The sequence below is a fragment of the Cavia porcellus genome, unplaced genomic scaffold, assembly GCF_034190915.1.
Source record: "Cavia porcellus strain 051 isolate PalLab524CR breed Dunkin Hartley unplaced genomic scaffold, mCavPor4.1 scaffold_18, whole genome shotgun sequence".
Taxonomy (NCBI): domain Eukaryota; kingdom Metazoa; phylum Chordata; class Mammalia; order Rodentia; family Caviidae; genus Cavia; species Cavia porcellus.
In genome coordinates this window covers 10523853-10543326 of record NW_026947501.1, presented here as the reverse complement: position 1 = coordinate 10543326, position 19474 = coordinate 10523853, and the positions used below count along the sequence as shown (strand labels likewise).

The 19474-nt window shown below is 39.0% G+C and overlaps 1 protein-coding gene across 3 annotated transcripts in view; it reads left to right on the top strand.

Annotated features, from left to right (window-relative positions):
- The first annotated feature begins 613 nt into the window (after nt 1–613).
- The window catches only part of Rtn4 (reticulon 4), a 58262-nt gene continuing 39401 nt past the window's right edge, over nt 614–19474 (top strand). For 2 of the 3 annotated variants that reach the window (XM_063229397.1, XM_023564114.2), the window contains exons 1-2: nt 614–1379; nt 19108–19164. In XM_063229397.1, coding sequence (XP_063085467.1) covers nt 803–1379; nt 19108–19164 — 634 coding nt within the window. In that variant the 5' untranslated portion in view covers nt 614–802. The remainder of the gene's footprint in view (nt 1380–19107; nt 19165–19474) is intronic. The other variant, XM_063229398.1, reaches the window with a different exon arrangement.

Genomic DNA, 19474 nt, shown 5'->3' with positions numbered 1-19474 from the left:
AAACTGTCAAAAATAGTCCACCCCTCCCCCCTTTCTTTTATGGTGGTAATCGTGATGTAGTTTGGAAATCTAAGTTGGAAAACATATAGTGTTTCACTTCAAGATCTTTTAGAATCCTTAAATCTGACTCCATAGTCCTGTTAATATCTTTCTCTAGCTTGGTTTTTTTCCTTTCCGGGGAGGAAAGTTTCCATCCCCAGTTCCCCAGGCTAACGCCCTTCCGGTGGCTCATTAGGAGCCTGTCCAAATCCTCCTGACTGGCAGCCCGCTCCTCTCGCAGGATTCTAGCAAACTGACCTCCAACTGCAAGCCAGGATAAGACCCCACCCGACCCTCCTCTACCCAAAGTGAGGGTGGAGCTCTTAGCTCCAAACTCCGCCCACAAAATCAACAACAGCCGGTCAGAGGGAGGAAGTGCAATAAGCCCCTCCCACCTCCATCTCTTTGCCTTGCCGTTGGGCTGGCTAGCTGCCCATTTTCTCTATCCCCCCACCGATTGGTTTTCGCCCTCCTGCCCTCCCCCGCCGGGGAGGTGAGTCAAGCCAAACTGGGCGGAGAGTATCTTGGCCTCCCTTCCCCGCTTGTCTGGGCGGCGGCGGCTGCAGCTGGGGACGGGGCGGGTGGCGCATCACAGGCGAGGAGGCAGGAGGCGCAGTCTCATTGTTCCGGGAGCCGTCGCCACCGCAGGTCCTGCAGCTCGCTCGGCCGGGCCCTGTCTGTCCTCCCCAGCCCCCACTGCCCGCGGCTCTGAGGAGAAGCGGCCTCGGCGGCGGCGGCAGCTGCAGCATCATCCCGACCCGCCATGGAGGACCTGGACCAGTCGCCTCTGGTGTCCTCGTCCGCGGACAGCGCGCCTCGGCCGCAGCCCGCCTTCAAGTATCAGTTCGTGAGGGATCCAGACGACGAGGAGGAAGAGGAGGAAGAGGAGGACGAGGACGAAGACGAGGACCTGGAGGAGCTGGAGGTGCTGGAGAGGAAGCCTGCGGCGGGAATGTCTGCGGCCCCGGTGCCGCCCGCCCCCGCGGCCGCCGCGCCTCTGCTGGACTTGGGAAGTGACTTCGTGCCCCCTGCGCCTCGGGGACCCCTGCCGGCCGCTCCCCTTTCCGCCCCGGAAAGGCCGCCGGCGTGGGACCCGAGCCCCGCGTTGTCGGCCGCGCCCGCGCCATCCCTGCCGGCGGCTGCCGCAGTGTCGCCCTCCCGGCTCTCCGAGGACGAAGACGACGACGACGACGACGAGCCCCCTGCGCGGCCGCCCCCGCCGCCCCCCGCCAGCGTGAGCCCCCAGACCGAGCCCGCGTGGACGCCGCCCGCCGCGCCGCCCGCCGCGCCCCCCTCCACCCCGGCCGCGCCCAAGCGCCGAGGCTCCTCGGGCTCCGTGGGTGAGTGCCGCGCCCCCCTTTTGTGTGCAGGGCCTCCTGTCCGCCCCGGGGACTTTGTCTGCGGGCGTCTGGCGACGGCGCCCCCCGTGGCGGGCGGCGCGCGGAGAGAAGGGTGGGGCGGCCGCCGAAGCCCGGGCTTGTTTTTTTGTCTGTCTTGGTTTCGGGGAGCACGTGTACCCCATACCGCTCCATTTCTTTGCTCTGGTCCCTGCTCTATTGCGTCGCTGAAGTTAGGCACCATCCCTAGTGGGAGCTGGCCGTGTAGTGAGGAACTAAGGTTGCAGATTCTTAGGGCTGGCTTGGCCTCGAGGAGCGGATGGAAAGGCAGTGGCACCCTAATCTAAAATATTTAGCAGAGGCTTTTGTTAGCTAGTCTGTATGCTGGTAAGGAAAGGGTGCTGTTTCGCTTAGGCACTGGGTGCGCACACACAGTCCCAGAGCTGCTCTCCACACTACCCGGCTTGGGGGCCCTTGCATTTCATCCCTCCCCCTCTTGCGCTGGTGGGGAGCTGGCCGGTTGGAGAGCGTCCACACTGACCCAACTGCGGTGAAGGCAGAGCGCCTCCAGTGGCGTGGTACAGGAGGAGAACGGGAAGGAGAGACTTCTGGCGAAGTCCTGCCACCGCCCAGCTCAGCCGGTTGTAATGTGGCAGCTCTCCACCATCTAAACCCAGCCAGGAAACAGGATCTGGGCATTGTGTTCCGCAGGGGCACAGTTCTGCCAGGGTCTCAGCTGCAGGGTGAGAAGAATTTGCCAAATGTCATTGTGGACCTCTTACTGCGTCGTAATTGTATGTCAGAGAAAAGGCAAAATGGTTGACATTCTTAAAAAAGAGAAAGTCTGTGGATTCCTTCGGAAAAATTAGCTAATTGAATTTGTGGTAAATTTGCCACAATGAAATATTTTGAGACAGATGTTTTCAAATTTTGATTAGAAATACTACTTTTCCCATTGAGTGATTACATTTTTTAATGATCTGAAAAATAGCTTCCAGATCTTTTCACTTATATAAATACTTGATTGTATATTATCACAGCATTTTTACTTTTAGGAATGTAGTTTTATTGACCTTTTCATTTTGGGAAATTATTGTGGAAAGGAAAAAAATCAAGTTTGTTACAGATTGAGGATGCATCATTTTAGATGCTCGTTGCTCCCGAAGCTCAATGCTTTGGGACTTCGTGTGCCTCTAAAAGACAATTCTTTATAATGATGTAGAATCAAGTCATTTAACTGCTGAGAAATCTTTATGGGCTTGTGGTATTTTGGAGGTGGCTCATTTCTTTAGAAAAGGGTGTCAGTCTGAGATCACCTGATTTTTTTTTTTTTTTTTTCCAATTCACACGTCTACAATGGGGGCCAGGTGTGATGCTTCTGAATAATATTATATTGATGTGCTCCAGGACGTTACTGAGAACAATAATTTCTAAAGACATTAGAATATGAGTAGTATAAGGCTTCCTTTTTGTGTGAAAAGGCAAAAAGTTATGAATAAATATTTAAATAGGTGTTTTTGTAAAGATTGGCAAAAGCATACCAGCTTGCCATGTTATATTCCTTCATGCGAACAAAGAGAAGAGTTCTGTTTGCACGTTCGGGATTCAGTAAGACAACATTATTTTGTAATACTGACCTGGAATATTAGATTTAGGAGACAAAGGAGAGAGAATATTGCCTATTCAAATTTGTGTAATTTTGTATTTATGCTTATTTGGAAACTTCAATTCTTTTTATAAATGCAGGAACAGTGATTATGCTCATGGATAGTTAAACCATTCCAGTACATCTAGATTTCTTAATTCACAGAAATTTGCTTGTTAATTGAAGTCTTTATTAATTTGCTGCTAAGATTCAGGCATTGTTCCAGGCTTTTAGTGTAACAGTAGTGACACATATGCTCTTTGCATTGGGAGATAATTATCACCTAAATAAAAAATTACAGTAACAGTGTTACATGATAAGTAAACATAATGGCATAGAGAATAACTTGAGTGTGTGGGCTCCTTTTTAAGTGGGTGACACAAAGAAAGTCTTCAGGCTACAACTAGGGCAAAAGCCCCAATGCTGGAATGTGCTTGTTAAGTGAGTATTGGACCTAGTAAGACTACTGAGAAAAACTTTTGAGAGTTGCTGGATGATAGTGGAGAGCTGGGCTACAGGCAGACCATATGGGGTCATAAGCCATGGTAAAATAATGTTTGGCTTTAAAAATATATTTACTGTAGAAATATACTCCTTAATATTGTAATTTTGGAGTTGAACGACAAGTTCTGAAAATTGAGATGGACTGAGAAGACTGCTGTGAGTACAGACAAAGGAGGTGACAAATGTGTAGCGCAGCTGGAAACAGATCAACCAGAAGAGGGCTTACGGCTCCCGACACCTGCCGCTGAACACTGCCGCTTACACTGGTTTCTAGTTGGCTTAGCTTTCCATGCTTGCTGAGTTCCACCTCCACAGTTTGCTTTTGTGTGTGGAACATCTCCACTGCAGTGCAGTCAGGCTGACGTGAGCCTGGTGCCTCTCACTTGATGGTCATTTTTCATGGAAAAAAATGTCCTTTCAGTTCAAACAGTTCTTAATTAACTGTCTAGTCTTTGAGAATATGCAAAGGAATCTCTAAATAGAAATGACTTGAGATAAGTGTAAACATTGTCAGTAGATTGACTTTGCGCTGCGTGAACGTGTTCTGAACAGATGTGAAGGCTGAAAACATGTGGCAGGTCTGGATGCTGAAGGGTATTGGGTGCCAAACTTGGATTTTATCATCCTGCTTTAATCCATTCTCTGTCATCAGAGTTCTCTGCTTTTGGCAAATTTATGTTCTAAACAAAACAAAACAAAATACTTTATGGTAATTATTTCTAAAGTATTGTTACTTCATCGTTTTTCATTTTTTCCCTAATTGACTGACCCAGCCATTGAGAATCCACTGAAGATTATTGAGCTGAGGTAGTGCGTCCTGAAAACAGTGATAGAAAATCGTTGACATGGTTGAGGTGAGCAGGGTCTGAACTAATGTATTATTGGTTTATTTAGTGAAAGAGTAAAGGAGGGAAAATAAGAGACTGTAAGAAGCAGAATTGCTTTAATTGCTTGGGAAGCTCTGTTTTCATAGTTAAGTTACAAAGAAGCCTTGTGAAGAAAGAGTTGTTAGGACTTGGAGGCCATGGTTGTAAATACTGTACAAGGGGAAGGGGTTTATTAAATGAAAATTGGAGAATCTCGCAAGTTGTTAATTACCACAGAAATTTGAGTCAGTGAATATTACTTTTAAGTATATAGGATATGGCTTTATGCTTAAAGATCAGTCTTTTATGAGAGTATTATATGATCATTTAATTTGACATAGCACTTGCTAGAAATTTTACAAGCTTTTGAGTTACGCAGCGTAAACCTTAAGCGCTAGTTCTTTTGTTTGTTTGTTTTTTTGAGACCAGGTCTTGTGATGCAGTTTAGGTGGCCTTTTAGCTTGCTATGTAGCCCAGGCTGGCCTTGAACTCAAAGTGATCCTCTCAGAGCTGGGATTATAGGTGTGAGCCAGCACACTTGGCTTTAAGCACGAATTCTTAATGTAAAGTCCAAGTAAACAATGATTTATCAGGCTCTTGACAATGATGTGTCAGTCTCTGGAGTGGATTTCTTCAGAGAAAAGCGTCTCGTCTCCTGCCTTGTCCATCTTCCTGCCTTTCACTTTTATCTGGAAAAGAATGGCACGGAATAGCTACGAATGTATACATTCTGAATAATTTTTTTGTTAAATCATTTGTAATTTTCTGATTAGTAAAAAATTAAAAGTAAGTGGTATGTTCCTTTACGAACAAGATGAATTATGTTTCAGATTGGTTCCTAGTACACTCTGTAAACTATAGTAATTTGTAAATGCCTTCTGTCTTAAAATGAGGTAATGAATACAGGTGGAACCTTTAGTAAATAAATGGAATGACACTTAGAAAACATGGCATTTTAGTGCTATACCTACTGCAAGTTTATTGTAGTAAATGTTACATACTGTAGTATAATGTAGTATCATCTTTGTATAAAACATTTCCTTGTCCCTTCAGATAACAGTCTCATATTTATATAAAATATTTCTAAAGATGGGCATATTATATTATTAACCTTTTCAGCATATAATTTTATAATATACCTAAAAACAATTTATTTGAAACTATTCAAAGCCTTCGATTTAGTTTTTTTTGTTTTGGTACTGGGAATTGAACTCACAGCCTTGCACTTGGCAGGCAGGCACTGATGCCACTGAGCTAGATCCCCAGCCCTAAAGCCTTCAATTTAAATGGTACATTTTAAAGGTACTTTGCTAGCCCATGACAAATGATAGCCTTCCCTCCTCCCCTTCCTCCTTTTTCTTCCCTTCTGTTTCCCTCCTCCTCCTCCTCCTCCTCTTCCTCTTCCTCTTCTCCCCCCTTCTCTCTCTCATGCTGGGGATTGAACCCAGAGCCCCAGCTCCTCACACATGCTAAGCATGCTCCTTACCACTGAAGACATCTCCAAGTCCTGGATGTTATTTCTTGATTCTTCTCTGAAATTTCTGATTAGACTCTTTAACCTCCAAAGGAATTGAGAATTTCACATTTAAGCTGCTGGCATTTGTGCCTGTACTGGCGTATCTTGCTTCCTTTTTTCCCCATTCCTTTCCCCTCTCTTCAACCCTTTTTCCCTTCCTTATTAACAAAAGCTTTGTTTTCATTTTTTCTTTCTATTCTGTTTTATTCCTTGTCCCTTCGGATGATTATTTTTAAATTTTAAAAATTTTGATTACCAACAGTGCTCCCCCCATAGAACATGTTTGTAGTACATGTTTGCGGTACGTAATTCATTGTGGGATAAATAATACATCTTAATTCTTTTTTTCATCTCTTTCCCCCATCTCTTGGTCTCTTTCCCTTTTGCAAAAGGTCTGTCTCCCTATTTCCTATTTATCTTTTTATTTTACTCTGGTTTATTTATATTTTGGGTTTTACATATGAGACAAAGATGATTATTAGTTTTTTTTTTTGTTTTTTTTTTTTTTTGAGACAAACCTAATGTTTAGTCTAGGCTGCCTTAAACTTTCTGTGCAGCCCAGGCTGGCCTTGAATTCACGGTGATCCTCCTGCCTTAGCCTCCCAGGTGGTAGGATCACAGGTGTATGCCACCATGTCAGCACGATTATTAATTTTTCAGCTGCTTTCCTTATTCCCATAACAGTCTAGTCTAACCTATTCTATTCTACTCTACTCTATTTTATTCTATTCTAGTCTGTTCTATTCTATATGGTAATAGAATGTTTACTCATTTCTGTCCTCCACCATACCATGCATTCACTGTCTGAGGAGAAGGATTATGTGACATATCTCTGTTACTGAATATAGTACCTTTAGATGTGGTAGGCAGCAGTTGTTTGTTTGATGAATAGGATGTTCCAGGTGAATGCTAATTGTTTCCAGTTATTATAACAAAATAAATACTGAGGCTAGATAATTTGTAAAGAAAGCTTTATTTAGGTCATAGTTCCAGAGGTTCAAAGTAATAGCACTAACATGGTTGGCTCTTACGAGGGTTCCATGTTGGGTGGTGTTACAATGGCAGGAGCACATAAAAGCAGGAAAAATCATGGTGAGATAGGAAGCTAGGAATGGGGGGAGGCCAGTTTTGCTCTTCTACAGCAATCCTTAAATGAAAACTAACTTGCAGTCCTGTGAGAGCTGCCTTAATCCCTCCTGAAGGTGGTGCCTTCAACTGACTTAGTCATTTTCTACTGTTCTCTTAAAGGCCCCACAATTTCCCATTGTCACAGTGCCAAGCTTTTATACTTAAACCCTTGAAAGACACACACCTAAGCCACAGTTCTGATCTTCATATTTTGTGCTAATCTGAATTTACTGTATTATTTTCTGTCCATAGAGAGCCCTAGTTTTATAAGTTAAATCATTTATTTACATATATGAGGTAAAAATTTGCAAAAGGCAATAGAATTGTGATAGAAATGTCTTTTCTACTTGTTGAGAGAATCCCCACGTTGTATTCTGTAAATCTAATCTTTGTTAGTAGTTTGTTAGGTTTCTGACTAGAAATAGTGTATGGATAAGTCTTCATTTTTCCACTGCTTTTACACATCAGCAGTAGAATTGCATATAATTCATGAACGTACTACGCAGTCATCCCCCATTATTCATGGGTTCATGTTCTGTGGTTTTAGTTGCTTGTGATCAGAAATATTAAATGAAAAATGAAAAATTCCAGAAATAAGCAGTTCATTAACAGTTAGTAGGACTCAGGGCCGAGGGTTTAACTCAGTGGCATAAATGCCTGCTTGGCAAATGTGAAGTCGTGAGTTCGAGCCCTGGCACCAAAAAAAAAAAAAGCGTTAGTAGGATTTGCCAGACATGGGGAGAGCATGCCTGGATCTGAGAACTCAGGAGGCTGAGGCAGGAGGATCACCAATCTGGGATACAAGGTGAGTTCAAGGCCAGCCTGAACTGCATTGTGAAATCTTATCTCAAAAACACGAAAAAAGAAGAAAAAAAGTTAGGACTTACACACTGGTAATATTGCACAGCTTATCTGATAACCAAGAAGGCCACTGAGTAACTAATGGGCAGATAGCATGTATTACATGGACACACTAGACCAAGGCATGGTTCGTATCCCTGGTTGGTAGAAGCATTGATGGTGTTGGTATTACACATAGATTCATAGATAGGTGAACATACAGGGAGATTTTTTATATATATGTGAAACTATATACAGATGATTATTTTTGGTGGTACAGAAGATTGAACCTAGGGCTTACGCATGCTAGATAAGCATTTACCCTTCTGAGTTATGCCTTTGGCCATTTTTATTTTTAAATTTGAGACGAGGTCTTACTAAGTTGGTCAAGCTGGCTTCCAGCTTGTGTTCCTCTTGCCTCAGCTGCCTTTGAATAGCTAGAATTGTAAGTGTGCCACCACACTTCAATGTATTACATGCTTTTCTACAAACATATGACATTAACAAATGTAATATTCAGAAATTTGGTTTCTACTCTTGTGAAATCTAGGCCTTTAAATGTAAACATTAGCCTAGCCTGCTTAGTATGAAGTATTTGAAGTAGTGGGTTATTTAGCTCTTTGGCCCTCCCTTTTCAATTGATTATTCACTAGAAAAGAAAGGTAAGTCTTTTTTTTATTTAAAAATTTTTTGTGTGTTGAAAAAGGAAAAAAATTCTCTATTCCTGTAGTAAGAGCTATGGCTGCCAAATACTGGATTTTTAAAGAACTAATCTCTGAAATTTTTACTTGACATATTAAGTTTTAAAAATAGGGGTTTTTTTTTTTTAATGGTTTGTACTCTTCATGGGCTTATTACTATAGATGAGGTTTATAAAGTTTTACAAAGACTTGGAAATTTGTTATATTGGTGGTCCATGACATATGTTCAGTATTGGTTAAGAAAGTTAATACACACCTTTTTTTTCTCTTTTTATAGTCATTGGGCTGATTGCAGGGACAAAAAAAGATAAGTAGAGGGTTTTACTTACAAGAGGGACAATAGCAGATTAAGGGAACACACACAAGTGACACATCGTACTTTTTTTATTCTTAAAACCAGAGAAAGCTTGTGGTTTTAAAAACAATTACATAGGGAAAAAAAAGAGCAATCACATAATTACATATTTGTAAACTGCCCGCAGAATTGCAGCCCTACAACTCTATGGTCTGATTTGTAAGTTGGGAGGGCTGGGAACTATTACTCACTTCATTTATTTCATTGTTCAGATGGCCCTAGATGGAGCTGAACTAAAGCATTTTTTAAAGCTACCGGTGTTTTTGATGTCAGAAAATAAGAGGAATTAACTTTGTTAATTCTGGCATTTTTTTTCCCCTAACAGTTATAAAAGATGCTTAAGCCTATCATGAATACATTTCATAGTCTTTAGAACTTTTCGGTCCAAACTCATCAGTATCATTTTATTTACTATTGAACTCCTATAGGACACCAATTTTACACATCAGAAATGTCAAAAGTACACAGATAACAATATGAAATGGGCAAAAAACAAAGCAATTTCTTTTAAATTTATTAATAATAGCTTAAGTTTTGTTAACTTACAAACAACTTGTAAACTTGTAAACAGCTACATTTGTAGGAGGGCCTTTTTGTTGAAGATTGAAGGTCAGTGTTATATCCCATGCAGGGAAGGAAAAAAATCATTCTGTCAGAGTTTGATACTTGAATCTTTACACAGAACTTGACAAAAACTTTGTTGGATACTTTTGTTTTGCATGAAGTATGAAAAGCAGAATAAAAATAAAGTATTCTATTACGTGATTTTATGGAATGTACGACACACAGATCTGCTTAAAGGCTAAGGAGTGTAACTCATTACTTTGGAAGAAGGTCCCAGGTCAGTGGTGGCGACTGTGTGGCACGTGTGCCGCAGTGGGCAGGCAGACCCTCTCCTGTCAGTATGGGGGCCAGGTGGCTGCAGCAGCCAAACGTTGGATAGCAGTTGTTTTTTCTAAACGGAAATCTTAGTATTGAGGTTTAATTGCAGTGTTGGCAATCTATGATAAATAAATGGGTTTTGGGTTTCAGTTTGGACACTCAGTCTCTAGAAGGTTTGCCAGCAGTGACCTAGGTACATTAACCTGCCAATTTTTTGTTAATGAAATGTTTCAAGGACCATTGTTAAAGTTAACATTGAAAGAACATTTATTTTAATAGTCTGCTGTAAAAGTTGTAGGTAAAACTCTAATGGCTTCAGTACAATAGAATTTTAGTTTGTAAGATGGTTAATTTTTTCTTTACTTTTTATTATGCAAAATGTCAACAAAGGAAGACAATAGATGAAACCTGCATGAGTTCAATTGTGACACTATCTGGAGATAGCATCAGACCCCACAGGTCTCTACCACCAGCTTAGTCCCACCAGTCTGGTTCTCTAGAACTTCTGCCTCACCAGCCTATAAATTAGGTTTCTTAGGACTCCCTTCTTGACTTCAGTTAATCTGCTAGAGCAACTCATAAAATTCAGGGGAACATGTTTACCCATTTATTATAAACAGTATTATTAAGGCTACCTATAAACAGCCAAAGAAAGAGAGTGTGTAAACCGAAGCCTTGGAAAGGGGCAAGAGCTTCCTGCTGTCTTCAGGAGCTGCCATGCCTTCAGCTGTGCAGAAGCTCCCCAGGCCCAGTCCTTTTGTTATGGGGGCTTCATTATGTTGACATACTTGGTTGTGTGTTTAGGCTTTGGTAATCAATTTAAGCATCAGCCCCTCCTCGAAAGTTAGGGCACAGTAGGACTAGAAGTTCCAACCCACTCATCATTGTGTCTTTGTCCTTCCAAAACCAGCTTCCATCCTGAACCTTACCTTGGGACTCTCAGCCATCTCATTAACATGCCAAAGACACTTACTATTTGTTGGGAGAATCCAAGATTTTAGGAAACTGAGGTGAAAATCAAGTATAAATTTTGTAATATTACCAAACTTTACTTAGCCATCACAGCCCTAACAACTGTCAGTCAACACCCAGTCCTACCAATCCCACACCCCATAAATACTTCATCATGTGTCTTGTATACTGCTTTTTAAAATATAACCACAATGCCCTTAGTTATCTTTCCAAGATTTTTCAATAATTAATATCAGCTATCCAGCCAATGCTTACATTTTCTTCTTAGTGAATACAATACATAGTTTTGTGTTTCTGCAGTGGTGGAGATTGAGCCACCACTGTGTGTGTATGTGTATGCATACATAGGTGAGTGTGTGTGTGATAAGAATAATCAGAATTCAAGAGCCCTGACGTTAGCAGTACATTCGTTTTATGTCCTTTATCTGAGAGCTCTTCCTCATTAGCACTTTCTCTCCTATTTGTGAAGAATGCTCATATACCTTTTTTTCATTTTAATGCTTTAAAGATACAGTTTAAGGGTTGGGGATACAGCTGCCTGGTAAGTGCTGGGTTGTGAGTTCTATCTTGGTACCCCCCAAAATCCCAATAATAGTTTCATGTTACAACAAATGCATTTGGTTATTTAACTGTCAACACATAGTATTTTTTTCATTATGCCAGAAAGTTCTCTTGAGTCCTTAATGGTCAGTTCTTGAATTTATTTTGTGTGCTGTGCATCCCACCCCAGCTCACCCCAGTATCATCCTGAACAATCTCTGCTTCTGTTTGCCATAGATTAGTTTTGTGTTTTGTAAAGTATTATGTGAAACAGTAATACTCTTGTATCTGGCTTCTTGGTTCAAATGGAATACTTTTAAGGTTTATCAGTGACACTGCAGTTATAAATGATTTGTTTCTTTTACTCCTGAGTGGTATTCCATGATATGAATGTACTACAGACAGTTTAATGATCCACTCACTTCTTGCTAGATATTGTGTTTCTTTTAGTTTTTGGCTATTATGAGCAAAAGAACACAATGAACATTCTTTTTTTTTTTTTAATTTAAGGAGAAAAAAATAGAAAAAGTGTACAAGTTATACAGAATTTCAGAAAACATAAACAGTAAGAAATCACTAGTTAATAGATTACATATTGCTATCTTAACAAGTTACAAAATTAAAGCATATAAAGTGGACTTTCAAACAGTGAGACTGCAAACAGTTTTGTTCAGTGATCCAACAAAACTCAGTAACATGGTTATCTATCTTATACACTTAAAAATGTATGCAGTTATATTCTTTAGAGCACTTTCTTACAATGAACATTCTTATATATATCTCTTTTTACATAAGTTTTTATTTCTCTTGAGTAAATACCTAAGAATTGAATTGCTGAATCATCAAATAAGTACAAATTTAACTTTTTAAGAAATTGTCAAACTATTTTCCGAAATGATTTCACTTCCATGAACAGTGTTTGAAAATTCTTTTTTTTGTCTTTTTTTCATTTTTATTGGTACCGGGGATCGAACTCATGACTGCCTGCTTACAAGGCAGGTACTTATGCCACTGAGCTAAATCCCCAGCCCCTTGTTTGAAAATTCTTACGACTCTGCATTTTCAATGTTTGATATTACTACTCTTCTTAATTTTAGCCATTTTAATAGGGATGTAGTACATATGGTTTTAATTCAGATCTAATGAATTAGAGGACTTTTACATGTCTTGATTATATGTATATTTTATTAAGTATTCAAGCAATTTGCTCATTCTCAAATTGAGTTGTACATTTCATACTGATGTGCACATTTTTTATTCAAACCTTTCTTAGATTTGTTATGAATGTATTGCTAGTCTAGCTTGCCTGTTAATTTTTCATGTTTTCTTCAAATTATGCTAGCAGAATTTTCTTGGAAGTATTTTTTTCTCCTGTTATATTGTTTAGGTATCTTTATCAAAAACCAGTTGATCATATAAAAAGTGTCTATTTATACCTGTTTTGTTTTTGTTGATCTACTTGTTTATCTCTATGCCAGGAACAGACTGTTTCAATTACTGTTAAGCCCAAAAATCTACTTGTGTGACTAAAGTTTGATCTTTCTCAGTTTGTCTGTCTCTCGTAAGTTCATGATCTTTTTGTTTTCTTTCATTTATTTATTTATTTATTTTTTGTATCAGGATCGAATTCAGGATGTTCCGCTTGCCTGGCAGGTGCTGTGCCGCTAAGCTATATCACTGGACCTTTTTGTATAAATTTTAAATCTGCTTGTTCACTCCTAGTATTTAATTTGGATTTAAATGAATTTGTAAGTTGCTGTGGGAGAATACATATCTTCGAGGTTTTACCGTCTTTGAAAGCTGTGAAGTTAGGCTGCCATAGTATAGTAGATACTGGCTTTGGGTTGGAGATGAAAAGCTGAATTGTAGCGATTACAGTAGCTGGAAAATCACATCTTTTCTGATTTCCTGAGATTCTTTTCCCATTGAGCAACACAGAGAACACCAAAGTAACGTCTGCTCTTGCTCTCCCTCCCCTCCCCTCTCTTTATAGTACTTGTGATTGAACTCTGGGCCCCCTAGCCTTTTGTTTTGTTTCATTTTTAACTTAGAGACCGTGTTTTGCTAAATTGCTCAGATTGGGCTTGAATTCGTGATTCTCTAGCCTTAGTCTCCGAGCGAGCTGAAATCACAGGTGTGTGCCACCTTGCCTGTCTCCTGCAGTGGGTTTTATTACCGGAGAGGGTTTTTGAGATAAGTAGAACTGAATCTTTTGTTACTATATAGCAAGCATGCCTGCTATTTGCTCACAAGGAAGACACCACTTCTGCTTTCCCAGGCCTGTTTACTGTACTGACATCTTTGAGAAGAATAGTGCCACTGAGTCACTCTCTAGTCCTACTATGCAGACAGAGACATGAAGTTGAAGTTCAGAGAACCACTTCTTGAAATTCTACATTGAATCCTTCAGTCCATGAACATGGATAAGGCTCTCTCTACTTAGATGTTTAATTTGCCTCTGCAGTGCTTTGTACAGGCTCGAAGTTTTATACATCTTTTGTTAAAATTTGTGGTTAATTTTTTTGTTACTGTTATCAGTGATCTTTTAACATTTTCATTCTCTCTCTGTTAGTCATTTGCATGGAAACACAGTTTGAGTTTTGTGTGTTGCTTTTGTACTTGTCCTGCATACTGGCTGTGTTCATTGTTGGCTTTATTAAGCTGTATAAATAGAGTTGTTTAACTACACAGTGCTGTTGTCTGCAGGTTAAGGTAGTTTTCATTTCCTTTCAGTCTTTGTGCTATGATATGGTAAGAAGGCTACTAGAGGCCTTGTTTTATTTGACTCTCCAATAAATGCACTTAGTCTTTCATCAAGTATAATTAGCTGCGTATTGTGCTGTGTTTTTACTAGATTAGTAGTCTTGCTTTTAAAATGTGCCCTTTCTAGCATTTGTAGAGAAATGGATGTACCTTGAGACCATAGTATTAAGGGCAATAAATCAGACACACAAACTTTAATACCACACGGAACAAAATAAAAGATAGATAATAGGAAGTAGGAAGATATTTCCAAGTGGGAAGAGGAACAAGAGGTTGCAGGAGGTGGTGAAGGGAGAGAAAGAAAGGAGACGGGGAAGATAATGGAAGGGAAAAGAATGGAAACAGAGTTTGCAGTTGGGAAGGGGACAGAGTTGGAAGGAGGAGGGAGGGAAGAGGATGAAAAAATGGAGTTGTGTAATGATAGATGTAACTGTTATGTACTGCAGACATTTCCTAATAAAGAAAAAAGCATGCTCATTCTGGGTCTCAGTTGTGTATTTGGGATATTTGATGAAATTTCTCTATTTTTTTAGTTCAAGTCTTCCAGCATTGTCTTTTAAAATATTCATTTAGTTCAAAAATCTGCTGCAGGTTTCTCAGCTACACTTTGCTGAATCTTCTACATTTATACGCTGTGCATGTGCAGCAAAATGTTGAGTGTACTTTAGGGAACCCCTGTTTAAATCTGGAGCTCCATCTCTGTGAGGCTTTCCACTGTGTATTATCCTGCCTTGCAGATTCCAGATAATCTTGCAGGTGTCCTTAGTTCAGTCAAGAGTAAGACTCTTGGGCTCCTCTGCTTTGGGCTATAAACTAGAAAGTACCTTCAGGCTTTCCCTTTTTGGGGACTCTCCTGTGCTGTTTATCCAGTGTCCAAACATATTTTGCCCATATTTATAGTTATCTACATTGTAAGAAATAGCTTGATACAGTCACTCATAGTCAGAAGCCATTCTTTGTGTAGTTGCCACTGTGTTTTGCATTTTTTGTTTTGTTTTGGTGGTGATACTGTGGATTGAACATAGGGCCTTAAGCATGGTAGAGTAAACGTTTTTGAAGTGACTATGTCAAAGAACATACTTAGTATTTGAGTGTATGGACATTGGTGAGATTGTGATATCACACTGATTTTTGAGTTATCAGTAATTATTTTGAATTATCAGTAAATTGCATAAACTGGTATTCCACTCATACTTTTTTAAAAAGTATACTAAAAGTCAAATTTCTGTAGTTAACTTTAATTTTGAAGCAATACTTATGTAATAGAAATAATTAGCATTTAACATATGTTGAGCTGAAGCAGTCTAAACTTAATAGTTTTGAATTTAGTTTAGCAAGTGTCTCAACAGTAAGGACAGGTCATTTGGAAACAGTTGTTTTTTTAATGATGTCACAAGTAGTTGGGTGATTGTGTTCATTTTACTGTAGGTAATAAGGAAATAAGGTATCTGACTCTAGTGACAGTTAAAATTGTTTTGCTTTGTCATTACCTAGCTATGTGACTTGGAATAAGTTACTCACTTGTGATTTAATGGATGTCAGTGTTCAAATACGGAGGAAGGAGAAGTGTGGGTATGGTTAGGAAGACTCGTTTGGCTAGCACAAATACAAAGTTATTGAAATAAACTTAGACAGTTAATTTGGGGGCAATATTATATAGGATCTTGTTTATCTGAGGAAAGGTTTTAAATACAAAATGGGTAACTGAGAGATCGTAAATGTTTTTGACAAGAGAATGTGTAATTTTCTTTCTTAAGACAGGGTGTTTCTATGCAGTTCAGGCTAGCCTTGAGTTCACTTTGTAGCCTAGGCTCGTCTCGAATTTGCAATGATCCTTCTGCCTCAGCCTCCAAGTACTGGGATTACAGACAAGAGCCACTATGCCCGGCCAAAGTAGTCATTTGTTTTTCTTTCTTTCTTTTTTTTGGTACTGGAGATCAAACTCACAACCTTGCGCTTGCCAGGCGCTTAGGCCACTGAGCTAAATCTCTGATCCTGTAATTTTCTTTTGAAGAATAACAATGGAATTCAGTAGCAATGAAATAGAAAGACAGAAAAGTTCTGGCTTCCTCTTTATCTGTTATTTAGTGAAAGTTTATTTTAAAAATTTATGCCCTTATGTTTTTATGTAACCTTAATTTTTTATTGTTATATGTATATATTTGGCTGTCTTAAAAATAGGAAAAATTAGGTTGATGATTACAGTGTTTGTTTCATTCAGTTAGAATTCAGCATTATGAATAGTTCACATAAAAGGGGAACTGTTTGCTCATTCTTATACTCCTAGTAGTGTACATCTGTATACATATATGTAACGTCTTGGGAGTTCATTATTGTGCTTTTTACTTAATATATTATCCCTGGTTATAACATCATTCATTCACTTGTGAAAGGATATTTGTAGAAAAACAAAGACGAATCTAAAATCAGTATTTTCAAAACAAAAAATAAATTTTATGAAGTAAATTGTAGATATTTTAGCCTTTAAATTTGACAGTGTTGTTGATCAGATTTTTTTTTTAACGTTCTGAATTTTAGTCATTTAACTTCTAAACTTATATAAAGTCCAGGAAAGGAAATACTACAGAGTGCTAAAGAAAAAAAATATGGATTTGTAAACTCTGAATTCAGATCTTAGATCCATTATTTTCAGTTTGTAATTTGAGCAGGTGCTTAGACATAGTACCTATGGGGTTTAGATAAGTTGGATGAGTGTAGTACCTGGCCTCCTTTAATGTTTCAGATAGGCATATCTGTTTGACAGAAATCATGAAGTCTTGGGAGTTAGGTTGCTTTGAACCTTGGTTCTCTTGCTTTCCACTCTGATGTAGGCAAGTTAGTTTCCTTTCCTCCCCTATCTCTTACAGCTTTTGAGGTAGGTACTAATGTTACCCTTACTTTACAAAGGAGGAAATGAGGCCCAGAAAGGTTACTTAGTAACTTTTTCAGGGTTACCTGTTGTTACATGTGGTAGATCCGGATTTGAGCCCAACTAGTTTGTTGATGATTCATGATTGCTGTATTAGGAGAGTGCTAGTCTTGTTCTTGAAGACTCAAATGGTAGTGATGTCTTCTGGACTTCTTTCCAAGAAGTACATGTAGTACTTTTGATTAAATTTGGATTGAATGCCACTTTACACAATGAATATTTTCTTTTTTGTTAGAAATTCAATGTATATTTGAAATATCAACTTGAAAACATTTTACTTTGTCAAGTGCCAGGAATATAGTTTTTCTGTAGGGGGATTCTGGTATTTGATAAGTGAGGATGTATTTTAAGAAAGAAACACTTTACATTTTTGGCATAGTTCCAGGTATAGGATGTTTCCCTCTGTTTTTAACAGTAATACATGTTCTAGCCCAAGTTCCAGGTGGACTGGCCTCTGAATTAGTATCTAACTGTATTGTCTAGATGAGAGCAGCACTCTTTTGTTAACAAGCTTTTATTTACGGTTTTGTCTAAATTACTTGGTTTTACTTTTTGACTCCTAAATTCAGTATGTGCAAGCTTCTGATTGTTTTCACTGAATGGAATTGATCCTTATTTTACAAATGAAGTTGTTTAATTTAACTAAGACCATGTAGTAGATCATCTTTAAAAACTATGTGAAATCTTCTAAGGCATTACTGTCTCATCCTACCTGTTATGTTAGGGTAGGAGACACTTTTAAATACCTTCAGTTTTTCCCTCACTACATTGTTCCATATAGATTTATACGTACTTTATTACTCATTGGGAAGTTAGGGCTCCTGTTCATGAGGGATGGGTGCATTTATTATACACTTGAAAGACAGGTTCATACTCATGATACTCTGTATCTGTTTTGGTGAGCCTTTCTAGCATGTCTTCATTGGGTCCTTAGCTATAGAAATACCTTCCTATCATTCCTCAAACTGTTCAAATTGTCTTAGTCTAAAGACTTTTTTTTTCTGGTTAAAGCACAGACTTTTAGCTCAGAATCTTTTAGCTACACATACAAAATGATACTGTACAAAGTTAGTATATCAATATGTAGCATATTGTCTGCTCAGCTGCCATGACTGTATCAGACCAGGTGCCTTTAGTAATAGAAGTTTCTCAAATCAAGGTGTTGGCTTGGTAGGTTTTATTCTTGGATCTCTTATGATTTATTGGTGATATCAATTTTCCTATGTGCTCTCATGCTGTCATATGGTTGAGAGAGAAGAAAGAGCAAACCTTGTGGTGTCTCTCTCTGTAAGACCATTAATTCCATTGGACTCGTTTTATTGATTCATATGACCCTGGTCACCTCCCTAAAAACTCCATCTTCAAATACTGTCGCATAGGGATAGGATTGCAACATACGAGTGGGGGCAGGGCACACATACATTCCGTTTTAATATGTTTCTACTAACAATGCTGCTGCATGCCTGGGAGGCTGAGGCAGGAGGATCAAAAGTTAAAGTCCCACTCGGGCAATGTAAGAAGACTTTTTCTCAAAAATAGACGGGATGGGTATGTAGCTCAGTGTTAAGAGTAGTTGCTTCAAGGCCCTGGATGTATCCCCAGTATCAAAAAAATAAAAATGAAAGAATAGACAACCTGGAAATGTAAGGGAAAACTCATAGTTCTCTGAAATTGTTCCTCTAAATTGAATATATACCAATAAATGATTGAACAAAAGTAATTTTATTCTAATTTATCTTTTAAATTTTTAGCTGACTATGGTAAGATAATTAGTGAAAACTGACTAAAAGTCCTGGATACAAACTATTAAATGTGAGCACTGCTTCGACTCATAAAATTTGTTTAACATTAACTGCTATATTGTCTCTTGAAAAATGACAGGTTCTATAAATAGCCTTTTATAATATAAGATGATGATTTGTCTGGATTAATGGTGCTGTTTCTCACTTCCTTTCTGTCTTGGCCTTTTCTCTGTTGATGAGGTTTTTGTTAACTCCTTAGAAGCTGAACCCTTGCTTGTTCCTCTTATCCTTAGTCTCCTGCCAGCCTGTCTTTATTCCTGCTGAGCTTATCTTCTATTTGTTTTTCAGATGAGACCCTTTTTGCTCTTCCTGCTGCATCTGAGCCTGTGATACACTCCTCTGCAGGCAAGTTCTTTCTGCCAGCCTTTTATCCTCTGTATTCTAACTTTAACTCTTTAATTGTGTTAATGTCTTACAGTAGTAGTTTGGGTTTACTGTAAAGTAGCATTGTTCCAAGAACGTTTATCTAGTGAAAAAGTTGAAATTTGCATTTTGTATGTTGTGTACAAGGGAAAAGTGGGCAGAAGCTCTTTAGTAATTGAGACTGTAGACCCTTCTTGGCTTATAGTTGCATATTGACCGTTGCTTTCCTTCAAATAGTTTACTTGCATACAGCCAAAGGCTTTATTCGTTCTATACTGTCAATCAAACTCTT